We start from the raw sequence: 21,099 nt of genomic DNA on the forward strand, positions 1-21,099 counted from the left end.
AGATGTCGAATGGAATGATGTCGAGTGAATTTTACTGAAGTGGGAAATATCAAGTCTGACATCAAAAAAAGAAAAGTAGGAAAGGGTTGAAGAGTAGAATACAATGCATTATGGATTATTTTTTCCTCACATCTTCAGGATTAGTGCTTAAATCTGTCAAGACTGAAATGTGTGTATTGCTCGGGTGATAAAGCAGATGTTTAAGTCGGCTTTATCGTGGGCAGGAGGGTTGCCAGCGCCTCAGCAGTAGAGTAGTGACTTGTACGGACCAGTTGTGTATGAATGATTTGTATGTATATACATGAGGTAACCGGAGTCACGCGTGCTGTCAGAGGTCGCATTTTGGTTTTGTGTTGGCAGGTCTGTGGCCACAAACAGGATATTTTTAGCAATGCTATGGTGACTTCACTCATTTACCTGTTTTCCAGTTGGGCTTCACACACGACTACACAGAGAAGAGTCTGGGAATCAGTGGTGGAGTGGTAACTGAAGATAAACAGTAACTTTAGACAAGCTACTTGCCTGCTGCACCACTTCCAACATGCCTTCATACCCATATTTGACAATAAACTAAAGGGATTCCCTCACACTCCCAAAAATATTTGTGCAAACTAGATAAAAACAAGTTAGCATGTGCACAAGTGCGCACACGTATAAACTAGTAACATAACACATGGAAAAGTGCCTCACCCATCGGTTGAGTCCAGCTTCGTTTCCCCCTGGATTGTTTGGAAAGCTCAAAGCCAGTTCCCCAGATTCACAGTCCAGCCTTGTTGGCACCGTTTCATCTTAAATCTTTGCAGTTTTCGTTACCTTGTGAGTCTGTGGTGTGAAACTCACTTTATGATTTGAATGAAGTGATGCAAACATGGCTAAAAGTGCAACGCCAACACAGCTGATGTGTCTTCAGTGATGAGGCTGTTTAGACTGTGGATTAGTGAAGATGATATAGCTTTAAATTGTAATCAATGAGCCGAGCTGAGTAAAATGTCCTACCTACAATATGGTTGCCACCATATGGGAAGCAATAAAAGGCAAAACCTACTGTTTCCATCAGCTTTAATCACATTTCCATTTATACAAATCATCAATTTCTTCACCTCTGCCAAGCACAATCACATAAACTGTCAATTTGAAATTGTAATCATGTTTATCCATCCAGGATATCTTCTGCACTACTCTAACTAGATTTGCAGTAATTCCTTTATCTACAGATTTTAGGTACAGATCTTTATTCAGATAGTATAATATTGCTCTCCTGTAACATTGTTGAGCTCATGATGGTCCCTTCTAAAAAGCTTGATTTGGTTATAAAACAAAAAGTGAGCCAATACAGAAATAATTCACCTCGTGTGAACCATGAAAACTCTAAAACTGGGGCAGTCTCGTGTTGACATGAGCGACTCCTCTGCTGATAAGAACTAAATCAACAAATCAAACACTAATCATCCAAAGATGCAGCCACAAATCTGTCAATAATGTGAGAACTATACTATTTTACTCGATAACAACTACTCTGAAATGTCCCTCTGCTGGTTAATGGAACGTGGCGAGAAAAACCCAAAAATCCATTTCTTTTTGTTTTGACAATCCGTGAGCTCTCAGCACAGCGTTGGCTGCCAACACTATCATGTTTCTGGCTGCAGGTCAGAAACTGACAATTTGAACATAATCCATCTGTAGTCAAAAGGGTTATGAGTCATGGCGTCAATCAAAAAGGTGCGTTGTTAACACTTTCCACAGCTGTAACATACAGTAAATGTTATTTCAGTGGTAATAAATTTGATTGTAATACTGAAATTTGAGTTTTTAGTGAAGAGAGTCAGGGGGCTGTTTATTTATTATTTATTTGACTATTTTATTGACCTGATTTTCCTGATGATTATATCAGAGAGCAGGGACTTTTCTCCTGAGTTTACACCCACTGGAACCAAGAGGAAGACAAAAACCGGAACCTGAGAAAATGGATGATTTAGTCAAGCTACAAATGTTAAAAACTGCTGCTATGAACAGTATGATATTAAAAGTACAATTTTTACATCAGTGGACAATAAAGTTAATTAATTAACTCCATGTCATTTAGCAGACGCTTTTATCCAAAGCGACTTACAAGGGAATTGAGTACAAGTCTTTGCACACAGGGTCTTAACCACCCCTGTAGGTTCTTTGATTTTAAAGACATTAAATCGCCCCCACAAATTGGTTGCATGGTTTGTTCCATCTGTAGATTTAGAATGTCTGTGAAACTTGCAAAAGCCTGTTGAATAGAAGCTACACCATTGTTACGATAAATTCACATTATTTTATGCATAAAGCATATATTGGCAGAGGGTTTAGCACTGTGAGATCAAGTATTGTGATTTTATGTTATGTGGGATATAGTTCTACACAGTATACACCAACATGATTATCACACATAATGTCGCTGTGTGATGATTATTCCTTTATGATGACAGTCTAACCTGTGGGGCTTTGACCCCATGTGACTTTCCTTCTCGACTTTCTTTAATCTGTTCCCTTTGTATGAGACGTGACCCTTCCCCTGGCATCCTGAACATTCACTTTGATTTAAGTGTCAGAGTTTCCTTGTTTGTGACTTGGAAAATGTGACTGTCAGGGCCAGCAGGGGGATTACTTGCTAAAAGGGTACAGGCACCCTCTGCCTGCATGACATATGGTCGAAACTGATCGAGAACATCTGTTGCCCATAAAAATCAGACAAATGGAGAACTTAATTTGTGAATTTGCAATGCTGTACCTAGTGAAGTCACATCATCCTAAATTGAATGAATAATTAGGTTCATTTATACCATGGCTTTAATCTTATCACTCCTCATAAACAAGATCCAGGGTTCAGTCCAGCTGGCACAGTGGCATTAAAGATAATAACTTTCTAGGTCATGAAGTCTGTCAAACTGAATAAAGGAGAGATTATCTTTTATCACTCTTTTTTTCCTCTCTCTTCTTTCTCTTTATCCCTTTGTGAACATTATATACTTAGAGGACCTGGAGACACTTGAACATCACATTGACCTGATTAGCATTTTGTGGTTGTACATAAAAGTCATAGTCACCTTCTTGGCCGAATCATCCTCTGAGCGACCAGTTTATGTTGTTGCCATAGGGGTGTGGATACAATCTGCCCAGGTGCACACCAAACAGGTTTAAATCATCATTTATTCCTGCACTAATCAGCCTTCTTGATGGATCTTTAATGTGATTCCATGCTTATTCTTTTGTTGTATTTAATATTTGTTTCCTGTGAGAAAATGTGTATGTGTTTATATATGAATGCTGGCTTGACACCTTGAACCTTGATTACTCTAAGCACTAACCATACAAATAATTATAATAAATATTTAAACAATACTAGTATTATACTTCCTTTCTCCCTGGTTTGTGTCTGCATCGACTATACCATATGAACTGTGGATGTATAGCCTCCAATACCATTATGACTGGACTGCCTGGGTGTGTAAATACAGATTTATCTCCCCTCCCATCCTCAAGGGGGCACTGTGCGGTGAGAAAGCATTAGTATGTCCTCCCACCTTATAAATAAAGGCCAGAAGGCCCATTTCCTCTTCCTCTGTCATCCCATTCAACTGGATTATGTCTTCCATCATGAATCATTTGAATAACCTTTGTTGTAAGTACCCTTTTAGTCCATCAATGGGATAATGGTGTGGTTAACAAAATATTTATAGTGTAAAAGCAGAATATAGGATCGGTTGGGTCAAGTTATTGTAATGTACTTCTTTGTTTAAACAGTGGCAGTCATCATGCTAATTAACCTTACACCAATACATCATACACATGTACAAGTACAAGAGTTTATCACCTGCTGGTTTGTACCTACAGTTAAAACTTTAAATGGACTGTGAGCCAGAGACTGAGCTGCTCTTTCACCCATAGGTGGCTGATTCTAAGACTGATGGGATTATGACCCAACAAATGAAGGTCAGGCTTTTCCCAAAATGGCAATGCAAATTTGACTGAACCCTGAATTGCCTTGCAACCATTTTAGGTTGGTGGCATCCAGTGGCAAAGTTGTAGATTGCGACCAAGTGAATAGGTCTCCCCTCATTGGTCTCTTCCAAACCTATCCTGCAGTGGCCTTGGAGTGCAACATTGACAAAGATCTTTTATAAAGCCAGTATGTAGTTAATCATTTCTGGGCTAAAGTAAAACATTGTGTTGGACCTGCTCCAAAAGTCCAGATATAATGGAATTATATTCTATCCCATTTTTTCCCAGTAGATCCCCCTGAGTATCGCACACTGGTTTCAAAAGCAGGAAAATTCACATTTTACTATTCATGTTTATATCTTCACTCAGTGTCATGTACAATACAAAATACAGCATCTATCATGAACTATAACTTCTCTGTCTCCCCAGCTTTGAATTCAATACGTCCATTCAATATTCTGTAAATTTCAAAGGCAATACACTGGGCTATAAATCATCAGTTGAGAGTGATTTTACCGTACTGTCCTCCATCATTGGAGAACTGTTTTTCTTTTCTGTGAGAAAATGATTTCATATGATGCAATGTGATCTGCTCTTGAGCGCTGTTGCTAACACAAAGCAGCATGTATGAATAAACATGCTCCAGCAACTCCTTCTTGGATAGTTGTTGCTCCAAGGCAAAAACCAATAGCTTTTAAATGTGACTTTGCATCCCACACAAAACGTCACTGACGTGCCCCGGCCGTGTGTGAGAATAAGAATGAATGGAAAACCTAGTTGCACATCTCTGAATCTCATCTAATAGCCAGTGGGAGGGTTCATCAGGTCTGTGCCTCTGATTCCTTTAGCAGGGCCTTAGTTCTGGAATGGACCTTTTCCTGCTGTTTGTTACCCATAAGTTATGCAAGGTTGGCTGAGAAACACACTGGACTTTCACAGCAGTCGTCTGGACAGTTGAGTGCTTCTCCTTCACCCAGACGTCCACAACAGAAGACAATCTTTGAAACCCCAGAAACTTCACACTGTCTGGCTGCTACTTTCATCACTCGCACGTTGATGGTTCATATATTCCGTGTTTTTTAATGTTTATCGTCAGTGTGTTACCGGAGGTGATGAAAGGCTCACCAGATTTACTAAACTGTTCATTTTGGCCTCGGAATCTCTCGAGTTTTCCCCCTCTTCTCCAAGTCTGGAAAAGCTTCATAAGGGATGATTAGTTGTTGTGTGAATGCCCGGGCTGATTTCAGTGGGCTGCAGTGGAATGAGTCGGGGGTGGATATTGGTTTCCCGCTGCCAGGGACTGGAACTGGTCCTCTCTTGTATAAAGAGGGGGTGATTCAGGCAACATGTTGAATATTTGTTATGTGATGGAATCCTGAGCTTGAACATACTGCAGAGGGTGGGCGGCAGAAGAAGAAGAAGAAGAAGAGTGCATTGTCTTTGGAGTGTTGCACTGTATAGAGAAAAGAGGGTGTGAGGGAAAAGGAAAAAGAAGGGACTGGAAAGAGAGTGCCTGCCTGCCATGTTTCATTTCCGAGTGATGAGAGCGCTGTGTTAAACAAAAATGACTTGGTATTTATAGATTTATTTCTAGGAACACGTATAAATATGCTCCCCTCAGGTGTCTTTCAGCAGTGTTTTTCTGACTGACGGGATTATGTGAGGGTTAATCATGTCACCCATTATCTGGATCCCTGTCATTTCTTTCTTTTTTTACTTTTTGTGTTTACAAAGCATATTTTCCTCTTCCCAGAATGCTCCCCCATGTTTAGTTTCTTTAACGATCATCTTTTCCATTGCAATTACATATTTTTGAACTGGGCGGCTGTGGCATGAACATGGTTGTTGAATGGCACTGCCAGACCCCGCTGTGAATTTTCTTCTTCTTCTCCTTTTGCTCACTCAGTTGCTTGGCTACATGAGTGCGTGTTTTTTCTATTTCTTTTAATGCTAACAATCAGTAATGAATCTGTGTTGCGCTCCTGCTGCGTTCCAGCATATACTGTGGGCTGTATATAGAGTGAGTAAAGTGCAGAGACTATGATCAAATCTCTGTTGTCAAACAAACATTTTCAAACTTGTTCCATGGAAAACCATTAACTTATTAAATACCACTCGAGAAGAAAGTTGAAACCATGTTATTGCTTAAATAGTGTTCTGTCAGTTCATTTCTACAGCTTGTGGTCAGATACCACATCCAGTCACATAAATGCTCGCTCTGTCTCCGAGTGAGTGTACTGTATGTCTGACGTGCTGGAGCGAGCCAACGCAGCAGGATTGCTGCTCTCTACTGTAATAAGTTGGACAAAATGTGACATTCATTGTAAATTAAACCCCACTGTTTATCTGAATAAGCCCTTGGATGAAATGTTTGGTTTACCTTGACAAAGTCAAGACACCACATTGGCCAGTACTCCGCTACGGCATCCTCCCTTGGTGTCATCGTTTGTCTCTGTTGTGGCTGCTAGGTAACCCTCGGTGTAATCATTGTGCTATTTGCACTTCCATTAGAAATAGATCATTATGGTCCGATAATGATATGAAATGAAATATGGTGAGTTAACCCCTTAATGCCTGGATATATTTCCAATTATATAAAAAATAATTAATAATATGTGTAGAAATGTGGGTATGACGCAAGTTTGCGACATCAGACATTTATGGAATCCTCTTTCCTGGAGCTCCATGGAGCTCTGTCCTCTCCTGTGCCCGAGCAAGGTACTCTTCTGACGGACACAATTGCCCCATGCACTTGTTGGACTGCCTGTTGATCCACTGGTGTTTTTTGTGGCAGTATGTATATACTGGATTATGTTTACTATGAACTCTGGTGATCCTGTCTTCGAGTCATGTCAGTGTCCTAACGCACCTTTAGTATTTACCTCAAAGCAGAGCTGGTAATGTGACTGGACTCTTTTGTCTTTCTTTGCTTGTTTTATGGAAAAATAGTTCATTCTGCCAACTTATTCCTCACAAGGAAGTGCCACGCAAAGGGCAGCAGTGGAGTGGAGAGTGACAGGAATAACTTTCCAACTCATGAAACCCTAATTTACTTTGTTTCATGTAACATTATTTGAGAAACACACTCTGATTTAGTAGAATATACATACTGTGTGGTATATCCTTTAGACTTTGTCTCATTGTTGGTCTAAATCTGTCCAATGCAAGTTGTGGAGTGATAATGACTGAAAGCTGAAACGGGATTACTGTTTGTCCAAATGGGCCATTTCTGGAGGGCTGTTTTATCCTGGTTTAAAAAAGCAGATTTAACATATTTCTGGTAAGAAGTATTGATACAACAAAGTCTGTGGTTTGTCATTGCTCGCTTAACTCCTTTGTTTGTGACCATTTGAACCCTGTTTAAAATATCAGTAATGAATCTATTATGGAACTGTACATATTAATCTTTTGTTATTGGCAACCGCATGTTTTTGTTTCTGTTGAACCTACAACTTTAATAAAATGATATCACAGAATTCCCAGCAGCTGGTCTGGCAGAAGGATCCGTTGTGTTAATGTTGGAATGATGCTCCTGTTTGAACCTGTTTTGAAAAGCCACAGATCTCCACCAGGGAGTTCTGCCATTGAATAAATGTGATTCTTTTTCTGCCAAAGGCAGACTGTACCTTGGCTTTTTCTCTGCTTTTGTTTACCATACTTGTCATACTGTGTGTAGTAGCCACAATCCAATGATTATTCAGTCCATGTTCGTGGGACAGGAAAATTGTATGCATATATGCACACGACTCATCATTACAAGAAGGAGCCTTTGTCCTCGTGGCCTGTGAGACAATTGAATGGAAAAAAAGTTCTCATGAGAGCATTTAATGTTTTCTATTATAAAGCAAAAAAAAAGATGATTGTTAGTGCACTTTTTTGTGCACAATCCCATGAAGCAGAATATGCTGAAGAGAGGCTACGTTTAAATCTGTTGACCCTACAACCTACATCTGTTGTTCAAAGCTGTAGTAGTAGTTGTCAATGAAAATATCCAGGTCCTCCACTCTGAGTTCAGTAAGTTCTTCTGTGTGCTCCGAGTGCAATAACGATTTAAAGTGTATTACATGTGGATCGGATGGACATATTTGAGTTTACACATGTATAGAAAGTGACACACATCCATCCCAGATCACCTCCAGATGTGGTGATTGCATTTGGATGTGTTCTATTGACTTGTGAACTGACACTCAGGATAGATGTTACCAGGTCTAAATGGGGTCAAAGTACCAGCTGACTTCACACACCAAAGAGTATCAGTTAGTCTGATATACAGTATGAAATCAATCATTTAGTACGAAACGATGATGTAAAACATTTGTAAGGCCCTTGATGAGAAACAAAGATTTCCTACCCCCTGCTGTTGCGTGTAGTGCATGTCATTGCTAAGTGAGTACACGTATGGGATTACATAGGCTAGCCTTACATCACATAGCGAGCTAAATGTGTCACAGTATCTGTTTGGGACTGTTGGTGTATCGTTACTGACACACTGAGAGACAGGTTCCATAACATGTCTCGGTGTGTAACCTTTAGGAGACGGCAAGTCAGCTTTGTCAAACAGCTCAGCGTAAATGAGAGACTGCTTAACAATAACAGTATTCTGTGTTTCCGTGATGGCTCTAGCTGGCTGACGGTTGGAGCAGGTACAGGTGTATAAACACAGCCGTACAATTTAGCAATTTCTTTTGACTCCCTGTAGAGAGAACAACGCATGCTGCTATTACAATGGCTTGTACCATTTATTTGTATAGTCGCGGTCGTTTTTTTTCGGTTTTTAACCATATCATTTGTGGTCAAGGTAAAAAAAAAAAGATCCTGATCCTAATGTGTTGTGCTCTAATAATTATGAGTATTACTCCTATTGTCACTTCAAACAGCACTGTCTGAAGCATCACTATTCTAATTCATATACATCATACTTTTATTACGTTCCAACAGGAACTTGTTGAACTGGTTTTGTGATCGGACAGTCGAGGGCAATGCATTTGTCATCCATAGAACCCATTTTACCAACTTTATTTTCAACGGCTCCAGTGTGTGTGATTTTTTTTTGTTAATTTCTGACCCATTGTTCGCCCATCACACCCATGACTTTCAATAATTACATTTACTCTGTCAAAGTGACATTTCAGAGGCTTTTTTTCTCGAAAAATGTCACATTTTTCAAAAAGTCAAAAAGTTCAAGTTACCCACAGTAACAAAACAGGAATCGCCTGCCCTTTCTTGACATTTACCTCCTCCCTCTGTGCAGGGCTACACTGAAGATAAAGGTTGATTCTTTCAAATCCAATAGGGGACTTTTCTAAGAAGAAGAAAAAAACGAGAGGTATTTCTAATTTTCTCCTTAGGGAACACAGACCACCTATAAAATAAGTGTGGGCTGTGGCAGGATTGAAGCATAATTTGTTGGAGAAATCTCGCACTATGTGAACGTGACCTTTGGCAATATTTTCACAGTCTTTCTCATTCATTTGTGCCCGTTGTGTCAGTTGGTCCTTGTGTGGTTTTCTAACTGAGGGTGCCCAGCGCAGTGAAGATTAAGGTCATGCAGTTTGTGTGAAGAATGGTGGTTGGTGGTGTTTTGTGTGGACACGGGTCAACGACTGGAGTCTGTCTTCCTCATGCGGCAAGCAGCTTTTTCTCCTGCCGGGGCCTCCTGCTGCTTTTCCACAGTCCCTGTGGTGTGTTTTGTGTCGGACTGCAGGTCAGTGGTGGTGGTGCTGTTTTAGGTCGTCGGATTGTTTTCTTTACCCGCTGTTCTCGCCACACTACTTATAGAAGGAGCCAGACATAGCATAGCTCTTCACTTTGTGGTCCTCCTCATTTCGAAAATGAGGTGACTGCTGGGTGTTCTGGCAGCAACAGTGTGACACCAGTCCACACACACACACACAATCACACATTTTAAAGAAGGATATGTTATGGAGCAATGGATCATTGTCGTTTGTTGCATCAGCATTTGGGCGAACTTATTTAATGGAACTATTTCAGCTCAGTAGTGTTTATCTTTTATATTCAAAGGTAATTAAGAGAAAATGAATTGGGCCCCCCTGTCTGATGTAATCCACAACATTGTTCGTCTCCCACTTTCCTTTGTGCAGGCTCATGCTTGCTAGTGTGTTTACTTGTATTTCTTACCTCATTAGGACTTTTTTCTGGCATAAACCCTGATCCTGTCAGGATCAGTAGTCCTCATGGAGACCCAAACCTGGTCCTTATGACGCAGAGCCTCATTCCTGAGGTACTGGTTAAGTTTGGGTCTCAGATTTGAGTTGTGGTTAAAGTTAAGGTTATGGTTAAGGTTAAGGTTAAGGTGAGGCATTAACTCGTGTAATAAGGTGGGAGGGATAATGCCTTGTTTAAGCTGTTCAGGTCCTAAGAAGAGCTAGTTCAAATGTGTGTGTGTGTGTGTGTGTGTGTGTGATGGCAACTTGGCTGGTTGATCAACAAAGATTTCCACTCATACTGTTCATATTCTGCACAATAGTTAGTTCCCTGATGGTGGAACAAGTCAGTCATCAATTAGACTTCAATGGGCAACCGATCTCCATCATAGCTTTTATATTGTCGTACATTGGGCAACCTCTGCCCAATGAAATTAAATCCATTAAGATCTAATGACATGTTGCACAGCTGGTAGTGTTTTACCTCCTGTGGGCTGTGTTCACTCATTTAGACTTCAGTCATGCATTTTTAGGCTGATACATTCAAATGGTGGTAAATATGTGTCCGCTCAAATAACACGAGTATTAAAGGTGTTGTTGAAAGGGGCAGCTGAGTTTGGCTGATTCGCCTGCAGGCAGGTAAGTCACCTCTGTTAGAGATGATTTAAAAAAAGTGCAGGGCATGTTCTGATTTTGCTTTCATGTCAGCTTAACAACCATAAAAGTATCAGTGGGTGGAATTTTCCTTTAACCCTCAAACTAAATCCTAACTCCAAATTAGGGAGACAAAATGACTTCATGTTGCTGCAATGTTCTCACACAAGTATATAAAACATATTTGTTTTCAGTTTAATTTCTTTCTTCCACTGTACGCATATACCCACACACACACACAGTGTGCAAGTCTGGTCATTTTCATGGACCTTGGACATAAATCTGTCAAATCAAGCACCTGCTGTGCATTGTCAATGATGCAGTTAACATATTTTCTTCAGTTTCAAAACTCTTGCTCTGAAAATATTATAATTGTCTTCACAGGCAGTGTTGACACATTTAAAACAGCATGACCATGAAATGCCATTATTTTGTCAAGAGTGCGCTGGGAACTGTATGATAAAATTCTTTTAATGGTTTGGTTCATGAGGTTCTTGGAGTGGGATGATGTCACAAATGTTTCTGCAGCTCTGCTTCAACATACTCTTCAGGGTTAAAGGTCATGAGGTCAGCATTCACCCTGAAAGCACAAAGGAGCAGAGGAATAATAATGAGCTGAACTTGTCATGTTTTTGGTTGACAGAAATTAGGGCCTACATTGAGCTTGTCAGTCTGCTTTGATCGTCATATACAGTTGTGTTCCAGTAGTCGTTTTTAGGGGGTCAAACTAGTCCCAGCACTGCTCCTTCTCCTAAAACTCCTCCATAATGCTGTTGCTGGCAGAAGCTCACAGCCCAGCGGGTCCCTCCTCTCACCACTCCTATTCTTCTGACACACAAATACAGCAAAGACAAATCTCGTCCAGCTTCTCACAGTCTTTTACAGCTGTGCAGACCCTTTAAGTGAGGTACCCACTGAGCATTTGCAGTACTTATGTAGGCAGATGTGTGTTATTATATTTGCCAGGAAAGTTGGAAGGTGTTTAAAAACGGACAGATGTCAACTGACCTTTGTTTGACCTGCAAAGCCCTTTACATCAGGAGGATCTTATAGCTTCTGTCTTCGGGTCTGTTGTTTTATATTGTGCTGCATAAATAAAAATGACTGAATTTCTTTCAGGAAACATCACTTTGTTTCTGCTTCTTCCCCTTTTCTATCCTGTCTTGAATGTCTGGCTGCAGCAATTGGAATAATCACAAGGTCAAGTCAGTTTACTTTTCCCACCGTATAATGAGGGATACAACAAGTGTATGCACACTTGAAAGCATGCACACAAACACATATATAACGCTGCACCCTTTAATAAATGTCACTGCTTTCTGCTCCTGCCCAGACTTTTATTATTGTTCCTTTCTCCTGTTTATTGTCCTGTTAATGGTCTGTCTTCTGTCTGAAAAAAAGTTGTTAAATGCCACAGGAGCAAATGGACGCCCAGTGTGTGAGTCTAACTGATTAGAGATTGGAAAGGTTGTAGTGTTTAACCCTAGGACCAAAAAGAGGCGGGGCCCTTGGGCCCATGTCAGTTGTCATGTGTGAGCTCCTAGGTTTAACTGTTGTTGTTTGCCTTTTAATGCTGTTGTGTAAATGCAGGATAATTGTTAAGAAAGTTGACTGAGGAGTATTGCTGTCACTATCCAGAAATACTGCTCTAAGGGTTTTTAGTATTTATTATTAATTATTTATTATTTTCGGCCTCTATTGTCACTGCAAAACAACATAATAACACAGGGCAATGGGGGCATGGATGGAGGCCAAACAGCGCTCTTGTAAGCTGTGTTTTTTTAACTCAAACAACTTTTTTAAGGTTCGAGTTTTCCACACAAACTTCCCCTCACACGATATAGAATGGATATCCTCATTTTCTGACAAAAAGTGACTATCATAGTGAGTCTCATACCCTGGTTATAAAAAGCCTTGTCCTGAGCCACACCCACTAGAGGAGCATGGACAGATGCACACACTTAATGCGTGACCTCTGGAAATCCCTCTTGGTTGCTTTGCTGGTTTTTATGGTGTTGCCAATGCTGAGATACTGATCTCTTCTTCTCTGAAGTGGTGAGATTCCCCCACTGGGAACGCATCCTATGCCAAAGTCTTGCTCTTTCTCTGATCACTTGCTTTAAATTAAAAAGTTGTTACCCAGTTATTTAAATGATGCCAATGATATTTTGCCAACCCCAGCTTTAACTGATGCCATATCATTTGTGCTCACATACAAATGCCATTCTATATTTGGTTAAAAACTGCACATGGACTGAAACGTTGCTTAATTTTCACATCATTTTAAGGAATTATTACTGTTTTTAAGTGGCACTTTCATACTTTTCTCCCAGATCACTGATTGTTATCCTTATTTTCAACAATGTCTGATAATGTTTGACATTTCCCCCAACAACTTGACGACCACGATCATAACCTTCAAAGTTTTTTTTACATAGTGAGCAGATTATTTTTAAATAGTGGTCTGGCATGTGAAGGTGGTGTTTCCCCTAGTCTAATACTAGAGGGGTTGGGGAGGAAAGACGGTGCAGCTGGACCCCACGCATTGAAATTATCTTTTTATCCTGGGATTATCTTGCATTGATGCCATGGAGCGAGGGAAGGACGAAGGGAGGGTCGGTCGGTTGGTTGGGGGGGGGGGGATGGGGTATTTGAGGAGACTTAAAGTGTCCCACATAAACACCCCACAGAGGCCCAAGGCTCTGGGCTCAGCTTAAAAACCCCAGGCGGCATCACTATTCAATAAAGTCATGGTTAAAATAAGTAATGGCTGAAAACCATTACCATCTTAAGTTCAAACGCTACCCGAGTTGCAGCTTTAAGCTGTTTTCCCTTGAAATCTTTGATAAGAACTTTAGGCCTTCAGGAGTTCTTGTGTTGCTATTGTTTTTATCGAGATATATTCAGTGACATTTTTTTTGTAGAGCATGACATGACCAACTACATGAAAAAAAAAGAGAGAAAAGAGTCTAACTTAATTATATATTTGTTTGCCTGTGTTGCAGGGGGCTGTTTATTACCATTCATGATCGTGGCCATGTCGCTTCCCTACTTCAAAACTGGCCAGAAAAGGACATAAGGGTAGGTTGAAGCACTCAAACCATAAAAATTGTTTTGTATATATGTACTGTATACATTTGTTGTTTATATCACCACCTTATAAAATACCTTGGACTGTCTTGGTTTTGCATCACTTTTAAGCAAAATATGATGACGATGCCAAGGACATTTTGTGAAAGTATTTTCTTGGTGAACTATTGTCTGTGTCGCACTCCAATTTTATCCAAAAACTGTTACACATCTGTGAGTTCCCCAACACAATAAACATGGAAACGTTATTTATTTATTATGGCCTGATTTAACTAGGATCCAAACAGTCTTAACAATTACATTGTTCATGTAGTTTAATTAAAAAATATTGTGGTGAAAGTGTTGAGATGGAGTAACTGTAGATTTTGAGAGAGAGACAGTTGGATTTATTAAACATCTCTATATTTGTAGTCATAAATGAAAACATTGTATCCAAAGAACAGATTCAAGTCATTTACATCAGGTAGTTTGTACTCAATCCAGCAATCTGCTGATTTTAGTTCTTTTTAACCTGTCGTATCTTTTCCCCGTGAGACCCTGAACTATTCCTTTTCACGTGTGTGTAGAGCAACTATGTGCAAGTCATAATCTAGTCCTATTTAGAATGATGAAACCATCAGGCATCCCTGGCATGTCAAAAATCCCTGCAGCTTGAGCCACCTGTTCCCAGCTGTCAACAGCAGGGCATTTACTTCAGGGCTGACATGCCGCTTCTTATTGTCGGGGGTGGTCTCATCGTAAACTCACCTAATGTGTCCTACTTTTAACATTTCAATAGAGAAAGGACAAATGGGAGCCATTATGGAAAGTATTACGGATGGCATGGTCGTTACGCATCCATATGGGAAAAGTAACAGCACTCTTTAAAGCTATCACTTTGTAGGACGAACAAAGCTGTTAAACCATCATGCCAAGCGTTTGTACGTCACGCTGGAGATGGAAAAAGAAAAGAAACTCTCAAAAATGGGAACATTTCTAATGAAATGCTTCTGCTGCTGATGATAAGTGTTGCACAATTGATTGGTCTCATATTGTGGACTCAAGCCCGAGGACCTTATTTACTGCTTAATAGGTAAAGGGAATGGAAAGCCAGGAACTGGCTCACTCTGAGGAAAAACTCATGTTCCTGTAGCAGGGTGGACTTGTTCAGGTGAAGGAGGTTTAATTTAAGAGGACAGCAAAGTGGAACTGCTGCTTGCATCTGCATTATTCTGTCATGTGTGATATGATATATTACTGTACATATATACTGTATATGTATGTATGTGTATATATATGTGTGTGTATATATATTCATACTGTTTAGTTGCCTTGAACAGATACGTTGGTGACTTTCTCTGTGTACATTGATTGACAGGCAGTGTGTGTGACGGATGGAGAGAGGATTCTGGGATTGGGAGACCTGGGCTGTTATGGCATGGGCATCCCAGTGGGCAAGCTGGCTCTCTACACGGCTTGTGGTGGTGTGCCGCCGCAGCAGTGCTTACCCGTCATGCTGGATGTGGGTACAGACAATGAGGTAAGTGAGACTGTTTATAGAACAAGCAGCATATTCATAGTCAAGGTTTAAAGGTCCAGTGGGTAACAGGGTAAGGGAGCGTTTATTGGCAGAATTCGGAAATACTATGTATGTCAGTATATATTTATAATAATCACTTTAAAATTCTAAATATTTTGCCTTTTAAATGTACTTCTGACAAGAGCAAGGTACTCAGCCCTTGTTGCTCCCTGGGTGCTGCTCAGGGCTCCTATGTGGTTTCATATTTATCATAAACATTAGAGGTGTGTGTGTGTGTGTGTGTGTGTGTGTGTGTGTGTGAGAGTGAATGGTTGTTGGTCTCTATATGTTTGCCCTGCGTGTTCAGTTTGTTCCCCGCCTTCCACCCTATGTCCGCTACAGTTGGCATCAGCCGCGACCCTCATGCGGAGGATAAAGCGGTAGACATTGAATGAATGAATGAATGAATGAATGAATGAATGAATTAGAGTGGTATCAGTTTTATTACGTGTCATGTGTTGCTGTAAGATGACATGCTCCAAATGATGCTGGAGTAATGTTGGCGAAGAAAGTTGGAAGTTTTACTTCAACTTTCATCTCAATGTTTTTATTCTTTTGTAACAAATATGGCTAAACTTTATGATTTATAATTGTTTTCAATTGTATTGTATACTTCTCTGTGTCATGCAATGCCCCAGGGTTTCCTGACCCCTTGTAGACTTTCTTGTATCACATTTATTACTGTGTTATTGCACAGATGTGGGTACTGGAAACATTTACAGCACACCAGAGATAATGCACCATTCAAGAACAAGAAGATTTTTTTTTCTTCTTCACCTCACTGTAACCCACAATAAAAATTGTGGGTTCTTCCTGCTTAGCTACTCAACTCTATTGCCCTAAACCCATAAAATCCATCCATACATCACTCTAACACATTTTAAGAGCCATGAGTATATAATATGCCAGCAGGGAAATGTTCTCAAGAATCCATCGTAGCAGGGTAGGTCTCACCTCAGAGGCAGCCAGGATTTTTTTTTTTTCTTTTTCAAATCTCACACTTTACAACCAGGAAACACCCATAACTTTACATAAGTGAGGTAAGCATCTCCACTGACGGATGCCAGCTGGGAAAGCACCTCTCTCTCTCCTCTGCAAGCCAACAGAGCAGTAGTTAGTTATCCACCTGGTACTGTGCTCCCTTCACTCTCGGAGCAATGATTCAAACTTTGGGCGAGCAGCAAGTGTGTCTGCAGCCCTGAACCGACTAAGAATAGTCTGTGCGCACGTCTATACACAATTGTCTTGGCCAAGGGGCGAGGCAGCCGCAGATGCATGTGTGCCAGACACAGCCGAGCTCTGCCTGTCCGGAGCTGTCCTTTTATTTTCCAGCAGTCTTTAGATGACTCAGACCCTTTCAGTTCACTTTCATACCAAATGGATTGTGGATGACTTTGCAAATAAAATTTAACTAGAAATGTATGAAGCAGAGTGGAAGAGTAGTCCTTCTGGACACAGACCAGGGAGCAAAAAATCCCAAAAAGTCATAAAGGTGATGGGAGTTGAGACTTTCTGAGGTCTCTCTTTGGCAGAACATAACCAATTGAGACTTCATCAGAGATCTCAGGCTCAGAGCAGAAATCCTATGCAGTATGAAAACAAAGACTTACCAGAAAATCCATAAAAGATATTGCGACATTAGCGCTTTATGCCATTGGAACTGGATTAAGAGTAAAGTCATTTACTTGAACACTTCCTATACTGGCATCCCTATGCTTTCTTAGTTTCCACATGATTTTTGTGAGGGGCAGACTTTTTAGACATTTAATTCCCACTTGCCTATGTCTTCAATCTACTTTATATTAAGCATGAGGAGAAAAACGTAATCATGGATGATCAGGCTTGTGCAGTTATTTGTAGCTAATCACTTTAAATAGCCTCGACTACTTTTAAGTAATAGTTACAAATGTCAATGATCTTAACTTAGCATAAGACTGGAAGAAGGAAATAACAGCTAGCCCTGTTCACACCATTACAATGCTTGCTATGGCCTGTGAAGCATTTTGTGGTAGAATAACATGTATAGCCTGTGCTCATGGGACACATTTTGCAATCTGCGGTGTGGCAGAGATGCAGGCAGTTACCGTGTTGTAATGTAACAAAGTACGAATACTTTGTTACTGTACTTAAGTATACAAAATTCACGTATATGTACTTTACTTTGTTATTTATATTTCTAGCAACTTTTACTTTTACTCCTCTACATTTCCTCTTACTGTCTTTGTTACTCGTTATAAATAAAATCAGAATAAGAAGAGTTGGTAATGGTCTGTATTTATATAACGCTTTTCTAGTCTTGATGAGCGACTTTACACTGCAGTTTTGCCATTCACCCATTCACACATTTTTCATACCCATTCACACGCTTCAACATAGAGTTAAGTGTCTTGACACATAGAGACTAGCAGAGCCAGGAATTGAACCCACTAACCTTCCAGTTGAAAGACAACTTGCCCTTCCACTGAGCTACCATGGCTCAATCCTAACTCCTCACTTTTTTTTAACACTTTTACTTCTAAAACTTATGTACATTTTGTATCAGAAAATGTCTTTTGATACTTAAGTACAGTAAATGTCATATACAGTACTTCAAGACCTTTACTCAAGTAATATTATAAGAAGTGACTTCAACTCCTACCCAAGAGAAGGCAGTCACTAAAATATTTATTAAAATGTAAACGGAAATCAACACATGGCATTTTTTTTTACTGTAAAATAATGGTGAATGGTGCTTTTTTTCTTTCATCTCCTCCACTCCTGCACCTTTGAATGATGATATTCAGAGACGCGAACTGCCCATCAGGTTCAAGAGTAATGCCTCGGATAAATTAGGAGAAGAAAAAGACTTTAAAAATCTGCTTTTGTTGTGGCGTGTTTGCTACAGTGACACCTCCAGGTGTAGTGAGATGGGGTTACTTTCACAGACTTGCTGCTATTGTTTCATGTTGGATGGTGTGTGTGACACTGTTGGCTACACTGTTCTGCTGTGTGGGGTCACAGTTGGTGTTAAGATCTTCAATGCAGAGTTAAGGGCTTGTTTTCTCTTTTACTGTACACGTGTTAAGTCCAAAATAAGTACATGATGCCTGTCTTGGCCAGGACACAGAATTTTAATCTCTGTGAGTTTTTATTCCTGGTTAAATAAAGATTATAATAATAACAAATAATGTGCGTGGTTTGGAGGCTTTGGAGCTGTTGAATGATAGATCGGATATAATGTAACTGTATCCACGATATATGCACTATATATAATAATAAAAACGTGACTGTTCTGTATGAGAACTCACACACACACACTAATACACAGTTTATCTCATTAAACCTCATTTATTCTGTCAACTCTTTAGAATAATAGAACAATTGGGAAGTCAGCCAAAGGGCAGACTACAGTAATATTGTGTGTGTGTGTGTGTGTGGTTCTTCTGGACTTCAGATGGGAGGTGGGTTACACTGCTGCCCCTCAGTCTCACATCGGCCTTGACTATGAAGGCATGATGGGAGCAGATGGAGTGGTTGAGGCTAAGAGGTAGCGGTAGCTCGAGCTAATTATTAAAATGACTGTTATTATGGGATTATATTTGTCCTTGAGTGGATACGGGGGTAGATATGGAGGCCAGCAGGCAGGCATCCAAACAGGCAAACCCCCTGACTAAGACAGATTTTTTTCTGTCTTTTTTTTTTATGAAAACAAATAGTTCTACCTTTTTGAACAATACTGGCTTATTTTGATCGATGGCTTAGAAGAGAGGATCAACCCTATCCTGTTGAGCTTTTATCATATTAAGGAGGAGACTCTTTGCCTGTAAAAATGTATGTTTGGCTCAAGACATTAAGAAATTGAGCCTCTGAGTTCTTTTGTTTATCTGTGAGGAGCCGAAATGTGCATTTACCTGGGCAGCTCCATTCTGTTTTTACATGCATACAGAGCACTGGAATGAAGTATGAATACAGTTAACATAGTTCCAATACAAATAATGCAATGAGGTGCTGTAAGTGAAGTTTATAGCTATTGCTAGTTTGCAACTCTTGTCCCTAGTTGGGCCTTTACACAAACAAACACGTTATACCTACACTAAAACACAGAATACATAACACATTAAAATGTACTACTACAAGCTAAGTTACATTGCACACAATAACAATTATCAAATGATAAATATAAAACATAATCAGCACAACAGAACATGATAAAACACTAAAAGACAAATTACAAGTCAAATAAACCTACTGTAATATACCTAAAAACAATTCATCGGCACAGCTCTGTTTTTCTTATAGCCAGCACTTAACCTTTGTTGTAAACAGTTTTATTCCTGATGTTAATTTGATTTCGGTTGGCAATGCAATCCAGAGTTGACGGCCCTTAATGGAGAATACGAATTGTCCAAATGTGAAATAATACAGACAGATCTGCAGAGGGACACACACGCGCACACACACACACACACACACACACACACACACACACACACCAGTTTGTTTCATACCATTATCCCCTGGACTGTACTATCTGTCTGTGTATCTCTTGGCCTGCTCTCACCTGGAGTAATCTCAGCGCTTACTCATGCTGAATTGAGTTGATGATGTCATCCTGGACAATGGGCTGTTTGTGGTGGGGGTGGGGTCGGGGGGAGATATCTGGCCGACCTTATCGCTGTTTGAAATGTTTGGGAGGATTCTTTTAAACTCCCTTATCAACAGTTAAATCCAGCTCCATATTTTTCTCAAGTCTGACTGTCTTCCGTTAATAAACGATAGCATCGGTGGACAGAAGGGGCTCCTGTGTCTGCGGCGAGCATGGACTGTAAAGCCAAACAGGACGAGTAATAATGACTGTACAACACAAAAGACGATCAACGGGAGATAATCCGGGACAGAAAGACAACTTGTTTCAACAGTTCAACACCTTGTCAAAGGTGTTTTATTTTGGTAACAGCTTTCAAATCCTTGTTGTGGTTTGGTTAAGATTTTCTTTCAAAATTTCTTTGACAGACAAAATGAAGATAAAGTCAGATTTTAGTCAGACTAAGACAATGATTTGGTTGTCTTAATGTCATGTTAACACACAAGTCCAACTAAAATCAAGCTAGTCTTAGTCGGACTAAGATACCCAATGGATAATGCGATTCATAGTGCGATTTCTCCTGCATGTATGCACTTAGTCGGACTGGAGCTGGACTTCTTTGCATGCCCCAAAAATAGTGTACAATGACCTGATTGTATGTGTTGCGGAGATTTTGATTATCAGGTGAGACGACCAAGGCTGGAGTTTCTGGAGTCAGTGATGAGTTAAGTTGAAAAGCTTTACTGAATATAGCTCAGACCCGAGGAGAACTGAGACAATGCCAAACATGAACAATGAGATGTTAATAGTTTGGTGTGCTCTGTCATTCTGCCAGTGAATCTCAGAGTGAAGGTATATCTTTGGTTTGGTTGGGAGGAGGAGAGGCTTCAGGTCAAGAAGTCTGGTGCCTTCCTCTTCTGATACCTAGAGTCGACCTTGGGGAGGACTGCAAAGTTGAGTTATCGGTCCTATGCCCGAGTGAAGTTAGGTTCAACAAAGATATAACGAGGAGCACTCTGTAGACAAATTATGGGTGCCAGAGTCAGTTGGTTTGTACTGAATTGTTAGGTTTGTGCTTAGGAATGTAAGTTGCTAATTTA

The 21,099-nt window shown here is 40.1% G+C and overlaps 1 protein-coding gene across 1 annotated transcript in view; it reads left to right on the plus strand.

Annotated features, from left to right (window-relative positions):
- Positions 1-21,099, plus strand: part of me1 (malic enzyme 1, NADP(+)-dependent, cytosolic) — a 71,116-nt gene that overhangs the window by 35,989 nt on the left and 14,028 nt on the right. Inside the window, exons 4-5 of the mRNA XM_058648669.1 lie at positions 13,793-13,868; positions 15,235-15,396. Coding sequence (XP_058504652.1) covers positions 13,793-13,868; positions 15,235-15,396 — 238 coding nt within the window. The remainder of the gene's footprint in view (positions 1-13,792; positions 13,869-15,234; positions 15,397-21,099) is intronic.

The sequence above is a fragment of the Solea solea genome, chromosome 13 (assembly GCF_958295425.1).
Source record: "Solea solea chromosome 13, fSolSol10.1, whole genome shotgun sequence".
NCBI lineage: Eukaryota > Metazoa > Chordata > Actinopteri > Pleuronectiformes > Soleidae > Solea > Solea solea.